Source organism: Bombina bombina, chromosome 10 (assembly GCF_027579735.1).
Source record: "Bombina bombina isolate aBomBom1 chromosome 10, aBomBom1.pri, whole genome shotgun sequence".
Classification (NCBI taxonomy): Eukaryota; Metazoa; Chordata; class Amphibia; order Anura; family Bombinatoridae; genus Bombina; species Bombina bombina.
Genome location: NC_069508.1, coordinates 164,743,869 through 164,770,412, shown reverse-complemented (window position 1 = coordinate 164,770,412; position 26,544 = coordinate 164,743,869). Strand labels below are relative to the sequence as shown.

At 42.3% G+C, this 26,544-nt stretch overlaps 1 protein-coding gene across 3 annotated transcripts in view; it reads right to left on the bottom strand.

Annotated features, from left to right (window-relative positions):
- The window catches only part of EPS15 (epidermal growth factor receptor pathway substrate 15), a 269,067-nt gene that overhangs the window by 66,779 nt on the left and 175,744 nt on the right, over positions 1–26,544 (bottom strand). For all 3 annotated transcript variants that reach the window (XM_053693489.1, XM_053693490.1, XM_053693491.1), the window contains 4 exons: positions 20,915–21,076; positions 6,169–6,366; positions 5,368–5,574; positions 137–211 (listed from right to left, as the gene is read on the bottom strand). In XM_053693489.1, the coding sequence (XP_053549464.1) occupies positions 137–211; positions 5,368–5,574; positions 6,169–6,366; positions 20,915–21,076 (642 nt within the window). The remainder of the gene's footprint in view (positions 1–136; positions 212–5,367; positions 5,575–6,168; positions 6,367–20,914; positions 21,077–26,544) is intronic.

Genomic DNA, 26,544 nt, shown 5'->3' with positions numbered 1-26,544 from the left:
TCGCATTTTTTTTTACTCTAAATCCACCTATCACTCTCTCAGATCACCAAATAGCAGTTTGCCAGTGAACGGACCTGGCGATATCTCTCTGCCCATCAGTAATGGATGTTAATTCCTGCATAGCATCTAAACAAACCTTCTCAGGAGGGTTTTCTTCTTTTTCTTCTGCATCACTGCCTGATGTGTGTGTTATTTCCGGACTACTTCTTACCTAACAAAAGAACACAGATCACAGTAAAATATGTTAACAGATAACCACATGCTCCTGGCAACTACTAAGGACCAAAATCTCTGCAGATACTTTTCACTGAACAGTTTTCTATGAAGAAGCCCAGTAGAGAATAATACATTTTAATCATTACAGTTTACTTGCCCTTGGTGTTGCCCTGTCTTTGTAAGTTAGTGGTCTGCATTAGTATCACTTACAGGTGAGCTAGTGGTCTGCATTAGTATCACTTAGCTAGTGGTCTGCAGTAGTATCACTTACAGGTGAGTTAGAGGTCTGCATTAGTATCACTTACAGGTGAGTTAGAGGTCTGCATTAGTATCACTTACAGGTGAGCTAGTGGTCTGCATTAGTATCACTTACAGGTGAGCTAGTGGTCTGCATTAGTATCACTTAGCTAGTGGTCTGCAGTAGTATCACTTACAGGTGAGCTAGTGGTCTGCATTAGTATCACTTAGCTAGTGGTCTGCATTAGTATCACTTACAGGTGAGTTAGTGGTCTGCATTAGTATCACTTACAGGTGAGTTAGAGGTCTGCATTAGTATCACTTACAGGTGAGTTAGAGGTCTGCATTAGTATCACTTACAGGTGAGCTAGTGGTCTGCATTAGTATCACTTACAGGTGAGCTAGTGGTCTGCATTAGTATCACTTAGCTAGTGGTCTGCAGTAGTATCACTTACAGGTGAGTTAGAGGTCTGCATTAGTATCACTTACAGGTGAGTTAGAGGTCTGCATTAGTATCACTTACAGGTGAGCTAGTGGTCTGCATTAGTATCACTTACAGGTGAGCTAGTGGTCTGCATTAGTATCACTTACAGGTGAGCTAGTGGTCTGCATTAGTATCACTTACAGGTGAGCTAGTGGTCTGCATTACTATCACTTACAGGTGAGTTAGTGGTCTGCATTAGTATCACTTACAGGTGAGCTAGGGGTCTGCTTTAGTATCACTTACAGGTGAGTTAGTGGTCTGCATTAGTATCACTTACAGGTGAGCTAGGGGTCTGCTTTAGTATCACTTACAGGTGAGTTAGTGGTCTGCATTAGTATCACTTACAGGTGAGCTAGGGGTCTGCTTTAGTATCACTTACAGGTGAGTTAGTGGTCTGCATTAGTATCACTTACAGGTGAGCTAGTGGTCTGCACTACGGTCACTTACAGGTGAACTAGTGGTCTGCATTAGTATCACTTACAGGTGAGTTAGTGGTCTGCATTAGTATCACTTACAGGTGAGCTAGGGGTCTGCTTTAGTATCACTTACAGGTGAGTTAGTGGTCTGCATTAGTATCACTTACAGGTGAGCTAGTGGTCTGCACTACGATCACTTACAGATGAGCTAGTGGTCTGCATTAGTATCACTTACAGGTGAGCTAGTGGTCTGCAGTAGTATCACTTACAGATTAGCTAGTGGTCTGCATTAGTATCACTTACAGTTGAGTTAGAGGTCTGCATTAGTATCACTTACAGTTGAGTTAGAGGTCTGCATTAGTATCACTTACAGGTGAGTTAGTGGTCTGCATTAGTATTACTTACAGGTGAGTTAGTGATCTGCATTTGTAACACAGGTGAGCTAGTGTTCTGCATTAGTATCACTTACAGGTGAGCTAGTGGTTTGCTTTAATATCACTTACAGGTGAGCTAGTAGTCTGCATTACTATTAGACAGTAAGTGCACTTACAGGTGAGTTAGTGGTCTGCATTAGTATCACTTACAGGTGAGTTAGTGGTCTGCATTAGTATCACTTACAGGTGAGCTAGTGGTCTGCACTACGATCACTTACAGGTGAACTAGTGGTCCGCATTAGTATCACTTACAGGTGAGTTAGTGGTCTGCATTACGATTACTTACAGGTGAGCTAGTGGTCTGCATTAGTATAACTTACAGGTGAGCTAGTGGTTTGCATTAATATCACTTACAGGTGAGCTAGTGGTCTGCATTAGTATCACGTACAGGTGAGCTAGTGGTTTGCATTAATACCACTTACAGGTGAGCTAGTAGTCTGCATTACTATTAGACAGTAAGTGCACTTACAGGTGAGCTAGTGGTTTGCATTAATATCACTTACAGGTGAGCTAGTGGTCTGCATTAGTATCACGTACAGGCGAGCTAGTGGTTTGCATTAATATCACTTACAGGTGAGCTAGTAGTCTGCATTACTATTAGACAGTAAGTGCACTTACAGGTGAGCTAATGGTCAGCATTAGTATATCTTACAGGTGAGCTAGAGGTCTGCATTAGTATCACTTACAGGTGAGTTAGTGGTCTGCATTAGTATCACTTACAGGTGAGTTAGTGGTCTGCATTAGTATCACTTACAGGTGAGCTAGTGGTCTGCACTACGGTCACTTACAGGTGAACTAGTGGTCTGCATTAGTATCACTTACAGGTGAACTAGTGGTCTGCATTAGTATCACTTACAGGTGAGTTAGTGGTCTGCATTAGTATCACTTACAGGTGAGCTAGTGGTCTGCACTACGGTCACTTACAGGTGAACTAGTGGTCTGCATTAGTATCACTTACAGGTGAACTAGTGGTCTGCATTAGTATCACTTACAGGTGAGTTAGTGGTCTGCATTACGATCACTTACAGGTGAGCTAGTGGTCTGCATTGATATCAGACAGTAAGTGCACTTACAGGTGAACTAGTGGTCTGCATTAGTATCACTTAGAAGGTGAGCTAGTGGTTTGCATTAGTATCACTTACAGGTGAGCTAGTGGTTTGCATTACTATCAGACAGTAAGTGCACTTACAGGTGAGCTAGTAGTCTACATTACTATTAGACAGTAAGTACACTTACAGGTAATCTAGTGGTCTGCATTAGAATCAGACAGTAAACAGACTTACAGCTCAGCTAGTGGTCTGCATAAGTATCAGAAAGTGCACTCACAGGTGAGCTAATGGTCTCCATTATTAAGTGCACTTACAAGTGAGCTAGTGGTCTGCATTATTATTAGACAGTAAATGCACTTACATGTGAGCTAGTGGTCTGCATTAGTATCAGACAGTAAGTGCACTTATAGGTGATCTAGTGGTCTGCATTAGTATCACTTGCAGGTGAGCTAGTGGTTAGCATTAGTATCACAGGTGAGCTAGTTGTCTGCATTACTATCAGACAGTAAGTAATGTATCACTTACAGGTGAGTTAGAGGTCTGCAATAGTGTCACTTACAGGTGAGATAGTGGTCTGCATTAGTATCACTTACAGGTGAGCTAGTGGTCTGCAGTAGTATCACTTACAGGTGAGCTAGTGGTCTGCAGTAGTATCACTTACAGGTGAGTTAGAGGTCTGCATTAGTATAACTTACAGGTGAGTTAGAGGTCTGCATTAGTATAACTTACAGGTGAGTTAGTGGTCTGGATTAGTATCACTTACAGGTGAGTTAGTGATCTGCATTTGTAACACAGGTGAGCTAGTGGTCTGCATTATAATCACTTACAGGTGAGCTAATGGGCTGCATTGATATCAGACAGTAAGTGCACTTACAGGTAAGCTAGTGGTCTGCATTAGTATCAGACAGTAAGTCCACTTATAGGTGAACTAGTGTTCTGCATTAGTATTACTTACAGGTGAGCTAGTGGTTTGCATTAATATCACTTACAGGTGAGCTAATAGTCTGCATTACTATTAGACAGTAAGTGCACTTACAGGTGAGCTAGTGGTCTGCATTATTGTTAGACAGTAAATACATTTACATGTGAGCTAGTGGTCTGCATAAGTATCAGAAAGTGCACTCACAGGTGAGCTAGTGGTCTGCATTAGTTTTAGACAGTAAGTACACTCACAGGTGAGCTAGTGGTATGCATTATTATTATACAGTAAGTGCACTTACAGATGAGCTAGTGGTCTGTATTATTATTAGACAGTAAGTGCACTCACAGGTGAGCTAGTGGTCTGCATTAGTATCAGACAGTAAGTGCACTTACAGGTAAGCTAGTGGTCTGCATTAGAATCAGACAGTAAGTGCACTCACAGGTGAGCTAGTGGTCTGCATTAGTATCAGACAGTAAGTGCACTCACAGGTGAGCTAGTGGTCTGCATTAGTATCAGACATTAAGTGCACTCACAGGTGAGCTAGTGGTCTGCATTAGTATCAGACAGTAAGTGCACTTACAGGTAAGCTAGTGGTCTGCATTAGTATCAGACAATAAGTGCACTCACAGGTGAGCTAGTGGTCTGCATTCGTTTTAGACAGTAAGTGCACTCACAGGTGAGCTAGTGGTCTGCATTATTGTTAGATATACATTTACATGTGAGCTAGTGGTCTGCATTAGTATCAGACAGTAAGTGCACTTACAGGTAAGCTAGTGGTCTGCATTAGTATCAGACAGTAAGTGCACTCACAGGTGAGCTAGTGGTCTGCATTTGTTTTAGACAGTAAGTGCACTCACAGGTGAGCTAGTGGTCTGCATTAGTTTTAGACAGTAAGTGCACTCACAGGTGAGCTAGTGGTCTGCATTAGTTTTAGACAGTAAGTGCACTCACAGGTGAGCTAGTGGTCTGCATTCGTTTTAGACAGTAAGTGCACTCACAGGTGAGCTAGTGGTCTGCATTAGTTTTAGACAGTAAGTGCACTCACAGGTGAGCTAGTGGTCTGCATTATTGTTAGACAGTAAATACATGTACATGTGAGCTAGTGGTCTGCATTATTATTAGACAGTAAGTGCACTCACAGGTGAGCTAGTGGTCTGCATTACTTTTAGACAGTAAGTGCACTCACAGGTGAGCTAGTGGTCTGCATTAGTTTTAGACAGTAAGTGCCCTCACAGGTGAGCTAGTGGTCTGCATTATTATTAGACAGTAAGTGCACTCACAGGTGAGCTAGTGGTCTGCATTAGTATCAGACAGTAAGTGCACTCACAGGTGAGCTAGTGGTCTGCATTAGTATCAAACAGTAGGTGCACTTACAGGTAAGCTAGTGGTCTGCATTAGTATCAGACAGTAAGTGCACTCACAGGTGAGCTAGTGGTCTGCATTAGTTTTAGACAGTAAGTGCACTCACAGGTGAGCTAGTGGTCTGCATTAGTTTTAGACAGTAAGTGCACTCACAGGTGAGCTAGTGGTCTGCATTCGTTTTAGACAGTAAGTACACTCACAGGTGAGCTACTGGTCTGCATTAGTTTTAGACAGTAAGTGCACTCACAGGTGAGCTAGTGGTCTGGTAATCCAGCTGGCCCAGGGTCTCACACTCAGCATTTTGGTGCAGGTTTGCATTCTCACTGCTGCTGTTACTGAGACTGGAGTGATCTGCATTCCCATTAACCAGAGGTGGTTCCACATGATTGCACCAGTTCAGCTGATCCCCAAAGTGATTCTCAGACACCTTCAATTCTTTCAACTTCTCCTGGACCTGAAATAAACCATAAATATGGTCACGGCTACAACTTCACAAGTCAGGTAGCTGGATCAGAGGTAGCTGTAGTCAAAGCCTCAAGCTGTTAGCAACTACAATAGTCCCACAAATGCCACAGCTGTCAACTGCTCATCATGTGGCTTTGTTAGACGGACTGAACACCAAAGTGATAATAAAGCTTAAATGTTGAAACCCCAATATTACCTTTTGTGATTCAGACAGTACACTATTTTAAAAAAAGCTTTCCAATTTATTTCTATTATCAAATTTGCTTTGTTCCCATATTATTATTTATTGTAGGTGTCTGGAGCACTACATGTCAGGAAATAGTGCTGTCATCTAGTGCTCTTGATAATGGATAACATTCTAGCAAAACTGCTGCTATAAAGTGCTCCAGACGTGCACGCTCCTGAGCTTTTTTCAATAAAAGATACCAAGAGAAAGAAGAAAATGTGATAATAGCAGTAAATTATAAAGTTGTTGTTTGCTCTGTCTGAATCCTTTTGGTTTTTATGTCCCTTTAAATAACAAGTATATGTATTTTATTAGAAGCAGACAATGATAGGAATTGGTTGCAGCGCAGCAACTTACAGAACGGATCTCTTGTTGAGATTCATGTAATTCCTTTTCTAGTGGCTCCAGCCGACTCTTCCCTGTTTCCAAATTTTCCTCCAACTGCACGGTCTCTTCCTGCAGCCGGCTCAGTTCTTCCTTTGCCTCTTTCAGTTCATCTTCATAAGTGTAAATCTGTGACTCTTGATTGGTTATCTCAGCTCTCAGAGAAGAAATCTGCAAGGATTGAGAACCTCATTACAAATCCCTAACAGACAAGATACTCGGATTGGCTCTGGATTATCTCACGGATTAAACCGTTACAAGGAAATAAAATATATTATGGTACGGTTACATATAAACACATTTTGGATGTGCAATTCTTTAGAAAAATGATATGCTGGAATTTCTCCTTGTTTCTGTCAATGGGGTTAAATCAAATTATGGGCCAGATTACAAATAAAGCGTAAATTAAAGCTTCCATTCGATCGTTAATTCCTCTAGAAGCTTTTTACTCTTGTCAGGTTGTGCTCGTATTAAGAGTTGAAAGTAAACTGTTTTCATTCAAGCGCTAACCCAGACAAGTGCAAAAAGAATATAGAATATCGCATGCGCGTTTACGTATTCCCCTATAGAAGTAAAACCCAAAATTTCTTTCTTTCTTGACACAGTGAGTTCACGGAATCATCAATTACTGTTGGGAATATCACTCCTGGCCAGCAGGAGGAGGCAAAGAGCACCACAGCAAAGCTGTTAAGTATCACCTCCCTTCCCACAAACCCCCAGTCATTCGACCGAAGAAAAAGGAGAGAAAGGAAGTAACACATGGTGCAGAGGTGCCTGAGATTTATATAAACAAAAACTGTATGAAAAAACAGGGAGGGCCGTGGACTCACTGTGTCAAGAAAGAAAGAAATTTATCAGGTAAGCATAAATTTTGTTTTCTTTCTTATGACACGGTGAGTCCACAGGATCATCAATTACTGTTAGGAATCAATACCCAAGCTAGAGGACACAGGTGATAAGGGAGGTAGACAGGTAACCTAAACAGAAGGCACCACTGCTTGAAGATGCCTCGGCCGAGGCAAAAGTATTGAATTTATAGAATTTGGAAAAAGTGTGCAAAGAAAACCAAGTCACAGCCTACAAATCTGTTAAACAGACGCCTCATTCTTTAAGGCCCACAAAGTAGACACCGCCCTGGTGGAATGAGCTGTTAATTCTCTCAGGAGGCTGCTGTCCAGCAGTCTCATATGCTAAATGAATAATACTTCTCAACCAAAGAGAAAGAGAAGTGGCAGTAGCTTTCTGACCCTTACGTTTTCCGGAAAAGCAAACAAACAAAGCAGAAGACTGACGAAAGTCCTTGTTAGCCTGTAAATAGAACTTAAGAGCACGCACAACATCTAAGTTGTGCAATAAACTTTACTCATGAGAAGAAGGATTAGGACAGAGAGAAAGAACAACAATTTCCTGATTAATATTCCTGTCCAAAACAACTTTAGGAAGAAAACCAAACTTGGAACGGAGAACTGCCTTATCTGAATGAAATATTAGATAAGGAGGATCACACTGCAAAGCAGAGAGTTCAGAAACTCTCCTAGCAGAAGAAACAGCAGTAAGAAACAAAACCTTCCTAGATAATAATTTAATATCATGGAATGCATAGGCTCAAACGGAGCTTGTTGAAAAACTTTAAGAACAAGGTTAAGGCTCCAAGGAGGAGCAACTGACTTAAACACAGGCCTGGTTGTGACCAGGGCCTGACAGAAGGATTAAACATCAGGCACGTCCACCAAACGCTTGTGTAACAGAATGGAAAGAGCAGAAATCTGACCCTTGAGGGTACTGACAGATAACCCCTTCTCAGGGCCTTCCTGGAGAAAAGATAAAATCCTTGGGATCCTGCCTTACTCCAAGAATATCCCTTAGACTCACACTAATAAAGATATTTACACCATATCTAATGGTATATCTTTCTAGTGAAAGGCTTACGAGCCTGAACCATGGTCTCAATAACTGATTCTGAAAATCCACGCTTGGCTAAGATCAAGTGTTCAATCTCTAAGCGGTCAGCTTAAGAGAAACGAGAATCGGATTAAGGAAGGGCCCCTGAAGCAGAAGGTCCTTCCTGAGAGGCAGTCTCCACAAAGGTAGGGACAACATCTCTACTAGATCTGCATACCAGATCCTGCAAAGCCACACAGGAGCTATACGAATCACTGATGCTCTCTCCTGCTTGATCCGAGCAATGACTTGCAGAAGTAGAGCAATGAGCAATGACTCGCGGAAGTAGAGCAAACGGAGGAAAGAGATATGCCAACCTGAAGTTCCAAGGAACTGCCAGAGCATCTATCAGAAAGGCTTGAGGGTCTCTCGACCTTGAACCGTACTTTGGGAGTTTTTTGTTCTGACGAGACGCCATCAGATCCAATTCTGGTAAACCCCATTTGATTGTTAACCTGGAGAACACTCCCCAGGATGAAAAGTCTGTCTGCTCAGAAAATCCGCCTCCCAATTGTCCACTCCTGGAATGTTAATGGATGATCCGTGCCACCTCCTTCATGGCTAAGGAACTCAGAGTTCCCCCTTGGTGATTGATGTAGGCCACTGAGGTTATGTTGTCCGTCTGGAATCTGATATACCGGGCTAGAGCCAGCTGAGGCCAAGCCATCAAGGCTTTGAAGATCGCTCTCAACTCCAGAATGTTTATGGGGAGAGCAGATTCCTCCTGAGACCAAAGTCCCTGCGCCTTCAACAAGTCACAGACTGCCCCTTATCCTAACAGGCTGGCATCCATGGTCACAACTACCCAAAAAGGTCTCTGAAAACAGTTACTGAGATAGCCACCACAGAAGGGAGTCCTTGGTTGACTGATCCAGAACTATTCTCTGAGATAGATCTGTATTATCCACGTTCCACTGAGCAAGCATGCATAGCTGCAGGGGTCTCAAATGGAAACGAGCAAAAAGAACTATGTCCATGGAAGCTACCATCAACCCGATTACCTCCATGCATTGAGCCACTGACGGTCGTGCCGCCGACTGTAGAGACAGGCAAGCAGACAGAATCTTGACTCTTCTGACCTCCGTCAGAAAAATCCTCATAGCTAGAAAAAAGGTCACTCTTGTAGACAGATCCAGAGAACTGTTTCCAACCGTGGGAACGAAGGAACGCCAACAATGTCTTTGTATGAGATTCTGCTAGTTGAAAGGATGGCGCCTGAACCAGAATGTCGTCCAGATAAATGCCACTGCAATTCCTCGAGACCGAACTACTGCCAATAGAGCCCCCAGGACCTTTGAGAAGATCCTGGGAGCTGTGGCAAGGCCGAATGGAAGCGATACAAATTGGAAGTGTTGGTCTAGATAAGCAAACCTCAGATATTTGTGATAATCCATGTGAATGGGAACGTGCAGGTACGCATCCTTCAGATCTATGGTAGTCATGAATTGACCGTCTTGAACCAGGGGCAGGATGGAGTGGATAGTCTCCATCTTGAAGGACGGCACTCTGAGGAACTTGTTTAGTAACTTTAGATCTAGAATGGGCCTGAAAGTTCCCTCTTTTTTGGGAACAACAAACAAGTTTGAGTAAAACTCGAGACCCTGTTCCTGACTTGGTACAGGCACTATCACTCCCAAAAGGGAAAGGTCCTGGACACATTTCAAGAATGCCTCTCTTTTTATCTGGTCTACAGATTGGATTCAGCTGTGGGCCTCTTGGACTGCTTCCCCTTGCTCCAGAACTGCCCAGGTTTCCATGCGGGCTTGGATTGATCCTGTTTGGCAGAAGCAGGGGAAGACTTACCTCCGAGGTTACGAAAGGAACAAAAATTAGTCTTGCGACCCTTTGATTTATTCCTCTTGTCTTGAGGTAAAAAAGAACCTTTACCACCTGTGATAGAGATAATTTCTGCCAATGCCAGTCCGAACAAGGTCTTTCCCTTGTAAGGGATAGCCAAAAGCTTAGATTTCAAAGAAACATCGGCAGACCAGGATTTAAGCCAGAGCGCCCTACGAGCTAAGATTGCAAAAGCCCAATATCTTGGCTCCCAACTTAAAGGGACAGTCAACACCAGAATTTTTGTTGTTTAAAAAGAAAGATAATCCCTTTATTACCCATTCCCCAGTTTTGCATAACCAACACAGTTATAATAATACACGTTTTACCTCTGTAATTATCTTGTATATAAGCTTCTGCTGACTGACCCCTTATTTCAGTTCTTTTGACAGACATGCAGTTTAGCTAATCAGTGCTCAGTCCTAGGTCACTTTATGTGCATGAGCTCAATGTTATCTATATGCAACATGTGAACTAATGCCCTCTAGTGGTCAAAATGTATTCAGATTAGAGGCAGTCTTCAAGGTCTAAGGAATTAGCATATGAACCTCCTACTTTTAGCTTTCAACTAAGAATACCAAGAGAACAAAGAAAAATTGGTGATAAAAGTAAATTGGGAAGTTGTTTAAAATTGCATACCCTATTTAAAACATGAAAGGTTTTTTTGGACTTGACTGTCCCTTTAATGACCTGTAAAGAAGCATCAGTGATAAAAGAAATGGCTAACTTAAGAGCCTTAATCCTATCCTGAATTTCCTCTAAAGGAGTCTCAGCTTGAAGGGAAACCAGTAAGCTGCCGCACTAGTCACTGTAGCAATGCATACTGCCAGTTGCCATTGCAGACCCTGATGCGTATACATCTTCTTTAAGAGAGCCTCCAGCTTATTATCCATAGGATCCTTAAAGGAACAGCTGTCCTAAATAGGAATAGTAGTTATTTTAGCCAAAGTGGAAATCGCTCCTTCCACTTTAGGAATTGTCTGCCATGATTCCCTGATGGAGTTAGCCACAGGAAACATCTTCCTGAAGACCGGGGAAGGGAAGAAGGGAATACCTGGTATCTCCCATTCCTTAGAAATAATTTCCGTGGCGCGGTCTGGCACTAGAAATACCTCCCCAGGAGAAGGAACATCAAAGTATCATCCAACGTAGCTAAAACCTCCTTTAATAAAGCACGAAGGTGCTCAAGCTTAAATCTGAAGGAAACCACTTGAGCATCAGATGAAGGAATTACACATTCCGAATCTGAGATTTCACCCTCAGAAGCCACCAAAGTATCTTCCTCCTCAGATCTGAGTGAAGCAGGAATCCGGTCAGTCTGAACAGGAATAGGTACCTTATCTGAATCTACAGACTTCCTCTTACGCTTCCCCTGCAGCATGGGGATGGCTGCCAGCGCCTCAAAAACCACTGAGGATAACTGAGCTGCTATTTCAGCCTTTAAAAACACTCCATCCGGAGCCTGAGAGGAACGACAGGGCACTGCATGTGACTTATCTAATGGTTGGGACGAACAGGAAGGAGGCTGTGACAATGGCTAAACAGCATCATCCTGAGGGAATTGTGGCTCAGTATGAAAAAGCTTGTCTTTATACAAAATAGTTGCCCCTTCTGTTACAGAACAAATGCTTTTTGACATCTGGACCGCAAGGACGACCGTGACAGCAGAGTTAACACGCAGAAGGCTCCTTCCGGAAAACAAACGGTGCCAAAGAGCAGCGCGCTGAAAAGAAAAACGCCTCCAAGTGACGCCACACCCTCACACACGCTGCCGAAAAAACGGCAAGCGACTAAAGTGAAAATAAACACTGAGATGCCACTACTAAAAGTTATACAACACTGAGCCATCAATAAAATATTACAAACTGAGAATATGAGGACAGACCTCAGCACAATCTCCCTCCTACTGCCACACAGTACCCTACAGCCTGCCTGTAAATGTTGGATTGATATACATATATTATAAGTCACTTGTCATAACTCTTACTGCCAGCCACATACCACACATACCATTAAGAACGCTAGTTTATAAAAAAATTTTTTTTTTGCTATATCTGTACCATTGTCAGATTAATCTATAACATTGAATAGTCCCCTGCTCTCGTACGCTTATCACATATCCCAGAAATACATATTTGGTCTCCTTACTACAGCCCTAACATCTGGCCCCATATATTTAGTGTAATTAATAAATCAGCCTGGTGCTCCGAATATGTAGCACACGTCATAGCTGGTCAGAGGAAGGGGTCTGCGAACCCCAAAACATTACCACATAATAAATTATTATTAATTTACCTAAACCCAGCGAGTGCAGTCCCTGGATTGAAGAAGAAACCTATATATAGGTATAGATATATACAGATATATATAGGAATGTCTATTTATAAATACATAGAACATATTCCCCTATATGAAGAACATGGAATATACAATATTTACAGTAAATACATAGCTAAAACCTTCACTAAAAATTAATATTGCATATATATGCTTTAACATGTTTTCATCTACTTAACTGCAAAGTTCTACAATGCACTTATAAATATGTCTATGTGTGTACATATGTATTTATATTTGTATATATATCTGCAAATACATATATACACATATACAGGGAGTGCAGAATTATTAGGCAAATGAGTATTTTGACCACATCATCCTCTTTATGCATGTTGTCTTACTCCAAGCTGTATAGGCTCGAAAGCCTACTACCAATTAAGCATATTAAGTGATGTGCATCTCTGTAATGAGGAGGGGTGTGGTCTAATGACATCAACACCCTATATCAGGTGTGCATAATTATTAGGCAACTTCCTTTCCTTTGGCAAAATGGGTCAAAAGAAGGACTTGACAGGCTCAGAAAAGTCAAAAATAGTGAGATATCTTGCAGAGGGAGGCAGCACTCTTAAAATTGCAAAGCTTCTGAAGCGTGATCATCAAACAATCAAGCGTTTCATTCAAAATAGTCAACAGGGTCGCAAGAAGCGTGTGGAAAAACCAAGGCACAAAATAACTGCCCATGAACTGAGAAAAGTCAAGCGTGCAGCTGCCAAGATGCCACTTGCCACCAGTTTGGCCATATTTCAGAGCTGCAACATCACTGGAGTGCCCAAAAGCACAAGGTGTGCAATACTCAGAGACATGGCCAAGGTAAGAAAGGCTGAAAGACGACCACCACTGAACAAGACACACAAGCTGAAACGTCAAGACTGGGCCAAGAAATATCTCAAGACTGATTTTTCTAAGGTTTTATGGACTGATGAAATGAGAGTGAGTCTTGATGGGCCAGATGGATGGGCCCGTGGCTGGATTGGTAAAGGGCAGAGAGCTCCAGTCCGACTCAGACGCCAGCAAGGTGGAGGTGGAGTACTAGTTTGGGCTGGTATCATCAAAGATGAGCTTGTGGGGCCTTTTCGGGTTGAGGATGGAGTCAAGCTCAACTCCCAGTCCTACTGCCAGTTTCTGGAAGACACCTTCTTCAAGCAGTGGTACAGGAAGAAGTCTGCATCCTTCAAGAAAAACATGATTTTCATGCAGGACAATGCTCCATCACACGCGTCCAAGTACTCCACAGCGTGGCTGGCAAGAAAGGGTATAAAAGAAGAAAATCTAATGACATGGCCTCCTTGTTCACCTGATCTGAACCCCATTGAGAACCTGTGGTCCATCATCAAATGTGAGATTTACAAGGAGGGAAAACAGTACACCTCTCTGAACAGTGTCTGGGAGGCTGTGGTTGCTGCTGCACGCAATGTTGATGGTGAACAGATCAAAACACTGACAGAATCCATGGATGGCAGGCTTTTGAGTGTCCTTGCAAAGAAAGGTGGCTATATTGGTCACTGATTTGTTTTTGTTTTGTTTTTGAATGTCAGAAATGTATATTTGTGAATGTTGAGATGTTATATTGGTTTCACTGGTAAAAAACATAATTTATGCTTACCTGATAAATTCCTTTCTTCTGTAGTGTGATCAGTCCACGGGTCATCATTACTTCTGGGATATTACTCCTCCCCAACAGGAAGTGCAAGAGGATTCACCCAGCAGAGCTGCATATAGCTCCTCCCCTCTACGTCACTCCCAGTCATTCGACCAAGGACCAACGAGAAAGGAAAAGCCAAGGGTGAAGTGGTGACTGGAGTATAAATTAAAAAAATATTTACCTGCCTTAAAAACAGGGCGGGCCGTGGACTGATCACACTACAGAAGAAAGGAATTTATCAGGTAAGCATAAATTATGTTTTCTTCTGTTAAGTGTGATCAGTCCACGGGTCATCATTACTTCTGGGATACCAATACCAAAGCAAAAGTACACGGATGACGGGAGGGATAGGCAGGCTCTTTATACAGAAGGAACCACTGCCTGAAGAACCTTTCTCCCAAAAATAGCCTCCGATGAAGCAAAAGTGTCAAATTTGTAAAATTTGGAAAAAGTATGAAGCGAAGACCAAGTTGCAGCCTTGCAAATCTGTTCAACAGAGGCCTCATTCTTGAAGGCCCAAGTGGAAGCCACAGCTCTAGTAGAATGAGCTGTAATTCTTTCAGGAGGCTGCTGTCCAGCAGTCTCATAAGCTAAACGAATTATGCTACGAAGCCAAAAAGAAAGAGAGGTAGCGGAAGCTTTTTGACCTCTCCTCTGCCCAGAGTAAATGACAAACAGAGAAGACGTTTGTCGAAATTCCTTAGTTGCCTGTAAGTAAAATTTTAGAGCACGGACTACATCCAGGTTGTGCAGTAGACGTTCCTTCTTTGAAGAAGGATTTGGGCATAAAGAAGGAACAACAATCTCTTGATTGATATTCCTGTTAGTAACTACCTTAGGTAAGAACCCAGGTTTAGTACGCAGGACTACCTTATCCGAATGAAAAATCAAATAAGGAGAATCACAATGTAAGGCTGATAATTCAGAGACTCTTCGAGCCGAGGAAATAGCCATTAAAAATAGAACTTTCCAAGATAACAACTTTATATCAATGGAATGAAGGGGTTCAAACGGAACGCCCTGTAAAACATTAAGAACAAGGTTTAAACTCCATGGTGGAGCAACAGTTTTAAACACAGGCTTAATTCTGGCCAAAGCCTGACAAAAAGCCTGGACGTCAGGAACTTCTGACAGACGTTTGTGTAACAGAATGGACAGAGCTGAGATCTGTCCCTTTAATGAACTAGCAGATAAACCCTTTTCTAAACCTTCTTGTAGAAAAGACAATATCCTAGGAATCCTAACCTTACTCCAAGAGTAACCTTTGGATTCACACCAATATAGGTATTTACGCCATATCTTATGGTAAATCTTTCTGGTAACAGGTTTCCTAGCCTGTATTAAGGTATCAATAACTGACTCAGAAAATCCACGTCTTGATAAAATCAAGCGTTCAATTTCCAAGCAGTCAGCTTCAGAGAAGTTAGATTTTGATGTTTGAAGGGACCCTGTATCAGAAGGTCCTGTTTCAGAGGTAGAGACCAAGGTGGACAGGATGACATGTCCACCAGGTCTGCATACCAAGTCCTGCGTGGCCACGCAGGTGCTATTAGAATCACTGATGCTCTCTCTTGTTTGATTCTGGCAATCAATCGAGGAAGCAACGGGAAGGGTGGAAACACGTAAGCCATCCTGAAGTCCCAAGGTGCTGTCAGAGCATCTATCAGGACTGCTCCTGGATCCCTGGATCTGGACCCGTAACGAGGAAGCTTGGCGTTCTGTCGAGACGCCATGAGATCTATCTCTGGTTTGCCCCAACGTCGAAGTATTTGGGCAAAGACCTCCGGATGAAGTTCCCACTCCCCCGGATGAAAAGTCTGACGACTTAAGAAATCCGCCTCCCAGTTCTCCACTCCCGGGATGTGGATTGCTGACAGGTGGCAAGAGTGAGACTCTGCCCAGCAAATTATCTTTGATACTTCCATCATAGCTAGGGAGCTTCTTGTCCCTCCCTGATGGTTGATGTAAGCTACAGTCGTGATGTTGTCCGACTGAAACCTGATGAACCCCCGAGTTGTCAACTGGGGCCAAGCCAGGAGGGTATTGAGAACTGCTCTCAATTCCAGAATGTTTATTGGCAGGAGACTCTCCTCCTGACTCCATTGTCCCTGAGCCTTCAGAGAATTCCAGACGGCACCCCAACCTAGAAGGCTGGCGTCTGTTGTTACAATTGTCCAGTCTGGTCTGCTGAATGGCATCCCCCTGGACAGATGTGGCCGAGAAAGCCACCATAGAAGAGAATTTCTGGTCTCTTGATCCAGATTCAGAGAAGGGGATAAGTCTGAGTAATCCCCATTCCACTGACTTAGCATGCACAGTTGCAGTGGTCTGAGGTGTAAGCGTGCAAAGGGTACTATGTCCATTGCCGCTACCATTAAGCCGATTACCTCCATGCATTGAGCCACTGACGGGTGTTGAATGGAATGAAGGGTGCGGCAAGCACTTTGAAGTCTTGTTAGCCTGTCCTCTGTCAGGTAAATCTTCATTTCTACCGAATCTATAAGAGTCCCCAGGAAGGGAACTCTTGTGAGTGGAACGAGTGAACTTTTCTTTTCGTTCACCTTCCATCCATGTGACCTTAGAAATGCCAGCACTAACTCTGTATGAGACTTGGCAGTTTGAAAGCTTGAAGCTTGTATCAGAATGTCGTCTAGGTATGGAGCTACCGAGATTCCCCGCGGTCTTAGTACCGCCAGAAGAGCACCCAGAACCTTTGTGAAGATTCTTGGAGCTGTAGCCAATCCGAATGGAAGAGCCACAAACTGGTAATGCCTGTCTAGGAAGGCAAACCTTAGGTACCGATAATGATCTTTGTGAATCGGTATGTGAAGGTAAGCATCTTTTAAATCTACAGTGGTCATGTATTGACCCTCTTGGATCATAGGTAAAATTGTCCGAATAGTCTCCATCTTGAACGATGGAACTCTTAGGAATTTGTTTAGGATCTTTAAGTCCAGGATTGGTCTGAAAGTTCCCTCTTTTTTGGGAACCACAAACAGATTTGAGTAAAACCCCTGTCCCTGTTCCGATCGTGGAACTGGATGGATTACTCCCATTAACAAGAGCTCTTGTACGCAGCGTAGAAACGCCTCTTTCTTTGTCTGGATTGTTGACAATCTTGACAGATGAAATCTCTCTCTTGGAGGAGAGTATTTGAAGTCCAGAAGGTATCCCTGAGATATTATCTCTAGCGCCCAGGGATCCTGAACATCTCTTGCCCAAGCCTGGGCGAAGAGAGAAAGTCTGCCCCCCACTAGATCCGATCCCGGATCGGGGGCCCTCAATTCATGCTGTTTTAGGGGCAGCAGCAGGTTTCCTAGTCTGCTTGCCCTTGTTCCAGGACTGGTTAGGTTTCCAGCCTTGTCTGTAGCGAGCAACAGCTCCTTCCTGTTTTGGTGCAGAGGAAGTTGATGCTGCTCCTGCTTTGAAATTACGAAAGGAACGAAAATTAGACTGTCTAGTCTTGGCTTTGGCTTTGTCCTGAGGCAGGGCATGGCCTTTACCTCCTGTAATGTCAGCGATAATCTCTTTCAACCCGGGCCCGAATAAGGTCTGCCCTTTGAAAGGTATATTAAGCAATTTAGACTTAGAAGTAACATCAGCTGACCAGGATTTTAGCCACAGCGCCCTGCGTGCCTGAATGGCGAATCCTGAATTCTTCGCCGTAAGTTTAGTAAGATGTACTACGGCCTCCGAAATGAATGAATTAGCTAGTTTAAGGACTCTAAGCCTGTCCGTAATGTCGTCCAGAGTAGCTGAACCAATGTTCTCTTCCAGAGACTCAATCCAGAATGCCGCTGCAGCCGTGATCGGCGCAATGCATGCAAGGGGTTGCAATATAAAACCTTGTTGAACAAACATTTTCTTAAGGTAACCCTCTAACTTTTTATCCATTGGATCTGAAAAAGCACAGCTATCCTCCACCGGGATAGTGGTACGCTTAGCTAAGGTAGAAACTGCTCCCTCCACCTTAGGGACCGTTTGCCATAAGTCCCTTGTGGTGGCGTCTATTGGAAACATTTTTCTAAATATCGGAGGGGGTGAGAACGGCACACCGGGTCTATCCCACTCCTTAGTAACAATTTCAGTAAGTCTCTTAGGTATAGGAAAAACCTCAGTACTCGTCGGTACCGCAAAATATTTATCCAACCTACACATTTTCTCTGGTATTGCAACTGTGTTACAATCATTCAGAGCCGCTAACACCTCCCCTAGTAATACACAGAGGTTTTCCAGTTTAAATTTAAAATTTGAAATATCTGAATCCAGTCTGTTTGGATCAGAACCGTCACCCACAGAATGAAGTTCTCCGTCCTCATGTTCTGCCACCTGTGACGCAGTGTCTGACATGGCCCTAATATTATCAGCGCACTCTGTTCTCACCCCAGAGTGATCACGCTTACCTCTTAGTTCTGGTAATTTAGCCAAAACCTCAGTCATAACAGTAGCCATATCCTGTAATGTGATTTGTAATGGCCGCCCAGATGTACTCGGCGCTATAATATCACGCACCTCCCTCTGAGCGGGAGATGTAGGTACTGACACGTGAGGCGAGTTAGTCGGCATAACTCTCCCCTCGTTGTTTGGTGAAATTTGTTCAATTTGTACAGATTGACTTTTATTTAAAGTAGCATCAATACAGTTAGTACATAAATTTCTATTGGGCTCCACTTTGGCATTGCAACAAATGACACAGGTATCATCCTCTGAATCAGACATGTTTAACACACTAGCAAATAAACTTGTAACTTGGAAATACAATTCAATTAGAATAATATTAAAATGTACTGTGCCTTTAAGAAGCACAGAAGATCTATGACAGTTGAAAATTAATAAATTGAAACAGTTATAGCCTCAATCCTTGTAAACAACACAACTTTAGCAAAGGTTTAATCCCATTAGCAAAGATAACAAATTCTGAAAGCAGGAAACAAATTACAGAATAAACGTTTTTTATCTCAGTCAAACTATAATTCTCACAGCTCTGCTGAGAGAAATTAGTTCCCTCAAAATAAGTTTTGAAGACCCCTGAGCTCTGTAGAGATGAACCGGATCATGCAGGGAATACAATGAGTTGCTGACTGAAATATTTGATGCATAGAAAAAGCGCCAAAAAACGGCCCCTCCCCCTCACACACAGCAGTGAGGGAGAACAGAAACTGTCAGAAAAACAGATTAAGCAACTGCCAAGTGGAAAAATAGTGCCCAAACATTTATTCACACAGTACCTCAGCAAATGAAAACGATTTTACATTCCAGCAAAAACGTTAAACATAATCTCTAGTTATTAAACAGCTTTATGTATTTCTTACAGTGTAATTCTAGTGAAGTACCATTCCCCAGAATACTGAAGTGTAAAGTATACATACATGACATTATATCGGTATGGCAGGATTTTCTCATCAATTCCATTGTCAGAAAATAAAAACTGCTATATACCTCTATGCAGATTCATCTGCCCGCTGTCCCCTGATCTGAAGTTTACCTCACTCCTCAGATGGCCGAGAACAGCAATATGATCTTAACTACTCCGGCTAAAATCATAGCAAAACTCTGGTAGATTCTTCTTCAAACTCTGCCAGAGAGGTAATAACACACTCCGGTGCTATTTTAAAATAACAAACTTTTGATTGAAGATATAAAACTAAGTATAATCACCATAGTCCTCTCACACATCCTATCTAGTCGTTGGGTGCAAGAGAATGACTGGGAGTGACGTAGAGGGGAGGAGCTATATGCAGCTCTGCTGGGTGAATCCTCTTGCACTTCCTGTTGGGGAGGAGTAATATCCCAGAAGTAATGATGACCCGTGGACTGATCACACTTAACAGAAGAAATAAATAATTGAAATGGGTATATATTTGTTTTTTGTTAAGTTGCCTAATAATTATGCACAGTAATAGTCACCTGCACACACAGATATCCCCCTAAAATAGCTAAAACTAAAAACAAACTAAAAACTACTTCCAAAAATATTCAGCTTTGAGATTAATGAGTTTTTTGGGTTCATTGAGAACATGGTTGTTGTTCAATAATAAAATTAATCCTCAAAAATACAACTTGCCTAATAATTCTGCACTCCCTGTATAGATACATAAATACATATGTACAGATATAAAGACATTTAAATATACATACATATACATCTTTAGATATGTATATGTATGTATCTCTATGCTAAAGCCCTTTGCCTGCCTTTTTTTGAGACCACCTGAGACCACGTATCTTTGAGCCCATATCAGTTTTGTGTGCAATATTTTTGTATAATAATATTTATTAGATAGTGTTATTATGAGGGTAACTGTACTTTGTAGTGTATTTTTGACGTGTTTTGTGCAACTTTTTAGTTTCACAAAACAGTTAACCAGAGCTCTGAATTTGCAGTAATCATTCTAGCGTAAATCGCGATTGTGCTCAAGTGATCACGTTTACTTTCAATTTGTAATACCAGTGGTAATCCCGACGAGCTCAAACTCCCACGATAAACCCGTTATCAGCGCTCCACTCCTAAACTAGCCCAATATCAGATATTTTACTGTGGATTCAAAGCAAAAGACTGGTGTTTGGTCTATTGTCATACTGTTAATGGTATGGCTGTTAAAATAGTCACTCCAAATCTTCTCATCATTTTTAATCACAAAAATCGTATAAAATAATAGAAGACGTGGTGTGAGGGGGCAATAAAAGGGTTAGTCCTAGAGTAGATACAAAGCTCGCCAAATTCAAATGGTTCTTTCTTGGGATACTTTATACACGCAAGAGAGAACAAACATGCTATAACATGGAAATCTGATCCTATTCATAAACAAACACTATCACTTGTAAGTGACTTGCAAGTCCTTAGGACTAATGGAGAAACCTAAAAATAGATGGGTTAGATATAATTTTACCACAGGTTTTTAATTCAATATTTATATCTGTTTTGATGCCCCCACCCTAATAAATCTGCCACCTACATACCAGCTTCTCCTCCTCGGCACACTGCAAGCGCAGCTCTTGGAGTTGGCACTCAAGCTGTTGTTTTTGCTTGTCCAAACCCTCCAGGACCTCCTGCACCTCTTGTTTCTGAGCCTGAAGCTTCTGCAGATGGTTACTTTCCCGTTCCACCTCTTCTTGAAGGTCCTATAGAAAGAAACCCACTTACAATTACAGACTGAACACAAAAAAAACCACTAACTCGACTCTTCAAGACCGTAGACAACAGGCAAAAAGTATCAAACCTCACTTGAGCTATATGACGTTAGACAAAAAAAAGACAAAACACGCACTCTTCCAAAATGTATCACAAACAGCTGACCAAGGAGCTTTCAGATCAGCTAAGGATGCTGACATACGTTATCTTGACAGAGAGAAGAGTGCTCAAAAGTAAACTGTTACCAACCACGTTTGTCACTCACTGTTAATATCTTTTGTTTAACAGAGATTATTGTTCCTACTCGGGATGTGATCTAGCCCTTGGAAAACAAAATGTATGTTTACCTGATAAATGTATTTCTTTCTTGACATGGTGAGTCCACGGGATCATCAATTACTGTTGGGGAATATCACTCCTAACCAGCAGGAGGAGGCAAAGAGCACCACAGCAAATCTGTTAAGTATCACTTCCCTTCCCACAAACCCCAGTCATTCGACCGAAGGAAAGGAGAAAAGTAAACACCACAAGGTGCAAAGGTGCCTGAGGTTGATATAACAAAAACAGTCTGAAAACAGGGGGGGCCGTGGACTCACCGTGTCAAGAAATAAATAAATTTATTAGGTAAGTATAAATTTTGTTTTCTTTCTAATGACACAGTGAGTCCATGGGATCATCAATTACTGTTGGGAACCAATACCCAAGCTAGAGGACACGGATGATTAGGGAGGAACAAGACAGGTAACCTAAACAGAAGGCAGCGCTGCTTGCAGAACCTTTCTCCCAAAAGAAGCCTCAGGCGAGGCAAACATATCAAATTTATAGAATTTAGAAAAAGTGTGCAAAGAAGACCAAATCGCAGCCTTACAGATCTGTTCTACTGAAGCCTCATTCTTGAAGGCCCAAGAAGAAAACACTGCCCTAGTGGAACGGGCTGTAATTTTCTCAGGATTCTGCTGTCCAGCAGTCTCATATGCCAAACGAACAATACTTCTCAGCCAGAGGAAAGGAGAAGAAGCAGTAGCTTTCTGACCATAACGATTTCCAGAAATCATACAATGCCGAAGACTGACGAAAGTCCTTCTTTGTCTACAGATATAATTTAAAAGCCCGCACAACGACTAAGTTGTGCAACAAACGGTCTTTATGAGAAGAAGGATTGGGACAGAGAGAAAGAACAACAATTTCCTGATTAATAATTTTGTCGGAAACAACCTAAAAAAGAAAACCAAACTTGGTACGGAGAACTCCCTTATCTGCATGAAATATGAGATAAGGAGATTCACACTGCAAGCCGAGAGTACCTGAACTCTCCGAGCAGAAGATACAGCAAAAAAAGAAAATTCCAAGAAAAAAAAGTAAAATCTTATAGAATGCGAAGGCTCAAACTGAGCCCGCTGCAAAAACCTTAAAAGGTTAAAGCTCCAAGAAGAGCAACAGACTTAAACATGCCTAATACTAACCAGTATCTAACAAAGTATAGATGTCTGGCACATCCGTCAGACACTAGTGTAACTAAAGATAATGCAGAATCTACCCCTCAGAAAACTGACTGACAAACCGTCCTCCAGACTGACCTGGAGAAGGGCAAAACCCCTAGGAAACCTGACACTACTTCCAAGAATAGTCCATGGATTCACACCAATCCGGGAATTTACCCATACAATATGTTAAAAGAAACCAGAAACAGACTTAAGAGCCTGAATCATGGTCATAATGACCGATTCAAAAAGGCCACGCTTAGATAGAAACTAAGTTGTTAATCTCCAGGCAGAAAGCTTCAGAGAAAACAAAGTTAAATGAAAGAATGAACCCTGAAATAGAGGTCCTTCCTCAGGAACAACCACCAAGGTGGAAGAAATAATTTTCGCCAAGACTGAAAACCAGATCCTGCGACTATGCAGGAACTTTTAAAAAACAGATGCTCACTCCCATTTGAAATGAACAATGACTCTTGGAAAGAGAACAATCAGACTGAAAACCCCAAGGGAATTCAGGAGAGCAGCCTGCTGAACACTTATTCACAAACAACATGGAAAATTGGCATACTGCCAACTCCAGCACCCCCCATGTGAGGATTACCCTGGAGAACACCTTCGGGAGAGTGCCCACTCCCCGGTATGAAAAATCTGACTGCTCAAGAAGTCCGCTCCCGGTATACACTCTTGAAAAGTGAATAGTAGATAAGAACTCCAGGTACCACCTAGGTGGTAATGTAAACCACTGAGATAAATTCACAACTAGAACCTGAAAAACCGGATAAGACAACCGAGGTCAAGCCATCAGAGCATTGCAGATCTCTCTTCACTCCAAGATTGATATAGGGAGAGCGAGTTCCTCCCAAGTCCATAGTCACCAAGCCAACAGGCTAGCGACCATGACTATTACTCAGGAAGGTCTCTCAAAGCATGTGCCCCAAGACAGACCCAAAAATTCTGGAGAATGCGGGAAACTATCCCGCTACCTCTCGCCAGCAAAGTGAGCACTCTACCACTAATTCCCCTCTCTGAACAACTGGGAAGAATCTCATGTCGACAGATCCAGATCTGTCCTCCAAGAAAGAGCCACAAGATCCTCGATCCACTATTTGGACATGCATAATCGCAGATTATCCGATGGTTTAAGCAAAGGGATGATGTCCATGAAGCAACTATCAGCCCATTACCTCCATACATTGACCAACTGAAGGGTCAAACAGTAGAGCGCTGTGAAAGGCAAGAATAAAGAATTCTCCATTTCCTGACCCCTGTCAAGAATATTTTCAGAGATAGGGAAATTAATCTGGTCCCTAAGAAACTACCTCTGTAGCCGGAACAAGGGAACTCATCTTCAGATTCACTTCCATTCGAGGAATGAAGAGAGGCAACAAGATCTGAATGAGCGTTTGCTTGTAGAAAAGATGGCGCCTGAACCTTTATGACATCCAGGAAGGGCACCACAGCAATTCCCTGAAACCTAATCATTATCAATACAGTCTTCTCTGAAAACCATGCAAGGTCAAGGGGAGAACCACCAGCTGAAAGAGCTTGACAAAAAAGGCAAACCTCAGGAACTTTAAAGTATGCCTCCTCCAGGACTACGTTCACTATAACCTGACCCTCCTAGTTCAAAAGGAAGAATGGAATCACTTGTTTCCATATGAGACAACCTGTTGAGACCCTTCAGGCCTACTATAGGGTGAAAAGTTCCCTTCTTTTCAGAACCCCAAAGAGAGGTGGAACCTGCCTCAAACAAGGAGAGAATGGCTACAATGTAGCGATCCTGAAGTACTATGTCCACAGACTACCTGGGACATCTCATAGCTATGTTTGAAGTCAGAGAGAATCAACCCCCTACTAGGACCAATCCCGGATTGGGGGCAAACTCCTGTAATCATAGCATTCAGAACCAAACAAAATCTCACCCTTGTACGGATGCACCAAAAACTTAGACTCAGAGGAAAAACCCACTGTCCATAACTCCCCCGGGAGCTAGTACAGAGAAGCCAGATACCTTGGCTCCTGGTTGAAACTGCTTGGTAGCATCAGAAATAAAGAATTGGCCCACTTAAAAGTCAATTCTGAACTAGATCTGCTCCAAAAGGATCTTTATCAATTTAGAATCAGGAAGGCATTGCACCAATAAGATGCCGCACCTGACACAGTGGCAATACAAAACACAGAAGCCACCAGCTTAGTCCAATGATCCTGAAGAACAGCTATACTCTCTAGGAACCATAGTTCTCTAAGCCAGAGTAGAAATGTCCTACTGCTTAGGCATTGTGCTCCCTGATATATAATGGAGACAGCGACCATTCCTGTGACCAGTCTCCTAGCACGAACTGGAATAGTAAAAAACTTCCACAGAGGAATCCTAACATTTATAAAGTTTACAAGATTCCTTAGGGTTGACAACGACAACGTATCTGAGTCGCTCCAAGAAGCCAGAACCTCCCTTACCATACACAAAGGTGTCCAGGCTTAAGACTGAAGAATACTACTTCAGGCTTAGATGAAAGAATTAAACTGACCGAGATTTCAGCCTCAGAGGCTACCGACATATCCTTCACATAAGACCTATGAGGAAGATCAATCTATGTAGAGCATAGGGAACAGAAACTTTCCTATCTGAATTTCAAATATTCCTCTTGCAAATTCCCTTTAGTATAGGAAAAACAGATAATGCTACAGATACCGCTAAGATACCTGGGCAATAATTTCTGCAAGCAAATCTCCTCCAGGAGATTTAAGAGGAACTGCAGGGCACTGCATAAGACGCCAGAGGCTTGGGACGTAGAAGGAGAAAGCTGCGGCTTTGCCTAAACAGCATCTTCCTGAGAGACAAGAGGCTCAGAGGGTCTATTTGATCTCTATTCAAATGTGCGTTCAAAAAAAAAAAAAAAAAAAAAAAAAAGTCATTTTTATTTTAAGTTGTTAACCCAGAATAGGAAAAACAAGACAGAACTTCCAGACAATAACTGCTTACTTAACCATGTTGTTACTTAAGCAGTCTTAATGTATAGAGGATATTGTCTATAATTCTATCTGAAGACATATCCAAATAAAAGAAAAACATTTTTTTTAAACATATGTGACCAGTATATGTGCTTCCATCATATACACTTGATTAAAAAGAATTGCTAGAGCAGTTCCGTGTAAACACTAAGCTACCGTGGTAAATAACTTTTATTTTCACAGGGAGGGGACCGACATATCCTTAAAACTCTTGCAAATTCCGACTCTCCGTATCGGAAAACAGAAACATATATCCGAGACATAAATATTACTAGTGCACTGACAAACTCAGAGCCTGTTGAAAACATAACGCCACTCTGTTCAAAGCCGGAGAATGACGCTGGAAAATTGGCAATCAACCTAGCCCAAGATGGCGCCACCTTGAGAAGAAGGAGGCGGGGCTGAATACAACAAAGAGATGAAGCGCGCATATATTGCGCTTCATACTGCCGCCAGGAATAGATGCAAAAATGTGTTACAGGTCGAGATATACAAGTGTCTCCTTACCCATTCAGAACTTTCACTGCCGTGGGTAGACATAATAAAAACATAGCATCTACGCTTCACCGGATCATCTCCTAGTAAGGCGCCACAAAAAAAGAGCGTGCTCCTATTAGGCTTCCCACAAGTATATCGTAGGCAACATTGTAAAATAAACAGTTGATCCTTGTTAACGAAAAACATAATTTATGCTTACCTGATAAATTTATTTCTCTTGTGATGTATCGAGTCCACAGATTCATCCTTACTTGTGGGATATTCTCCTTCCCAACAGGAAGTGGCAAAGAGAGCAACCAAAGCAGAGCTGTCTATATAGCTCCACCCCCCAGTCATTCGACCGAAGGCTAGGAAGAAAAAGGAGAAACAATAGGGTGCAGTGGTGACTGAAAGTTTTAAAATAAAAATATATATGCCTGTCTTAAAAAACAGGGTGGGCCATGGACTCGATACATCACAAAAGAAAT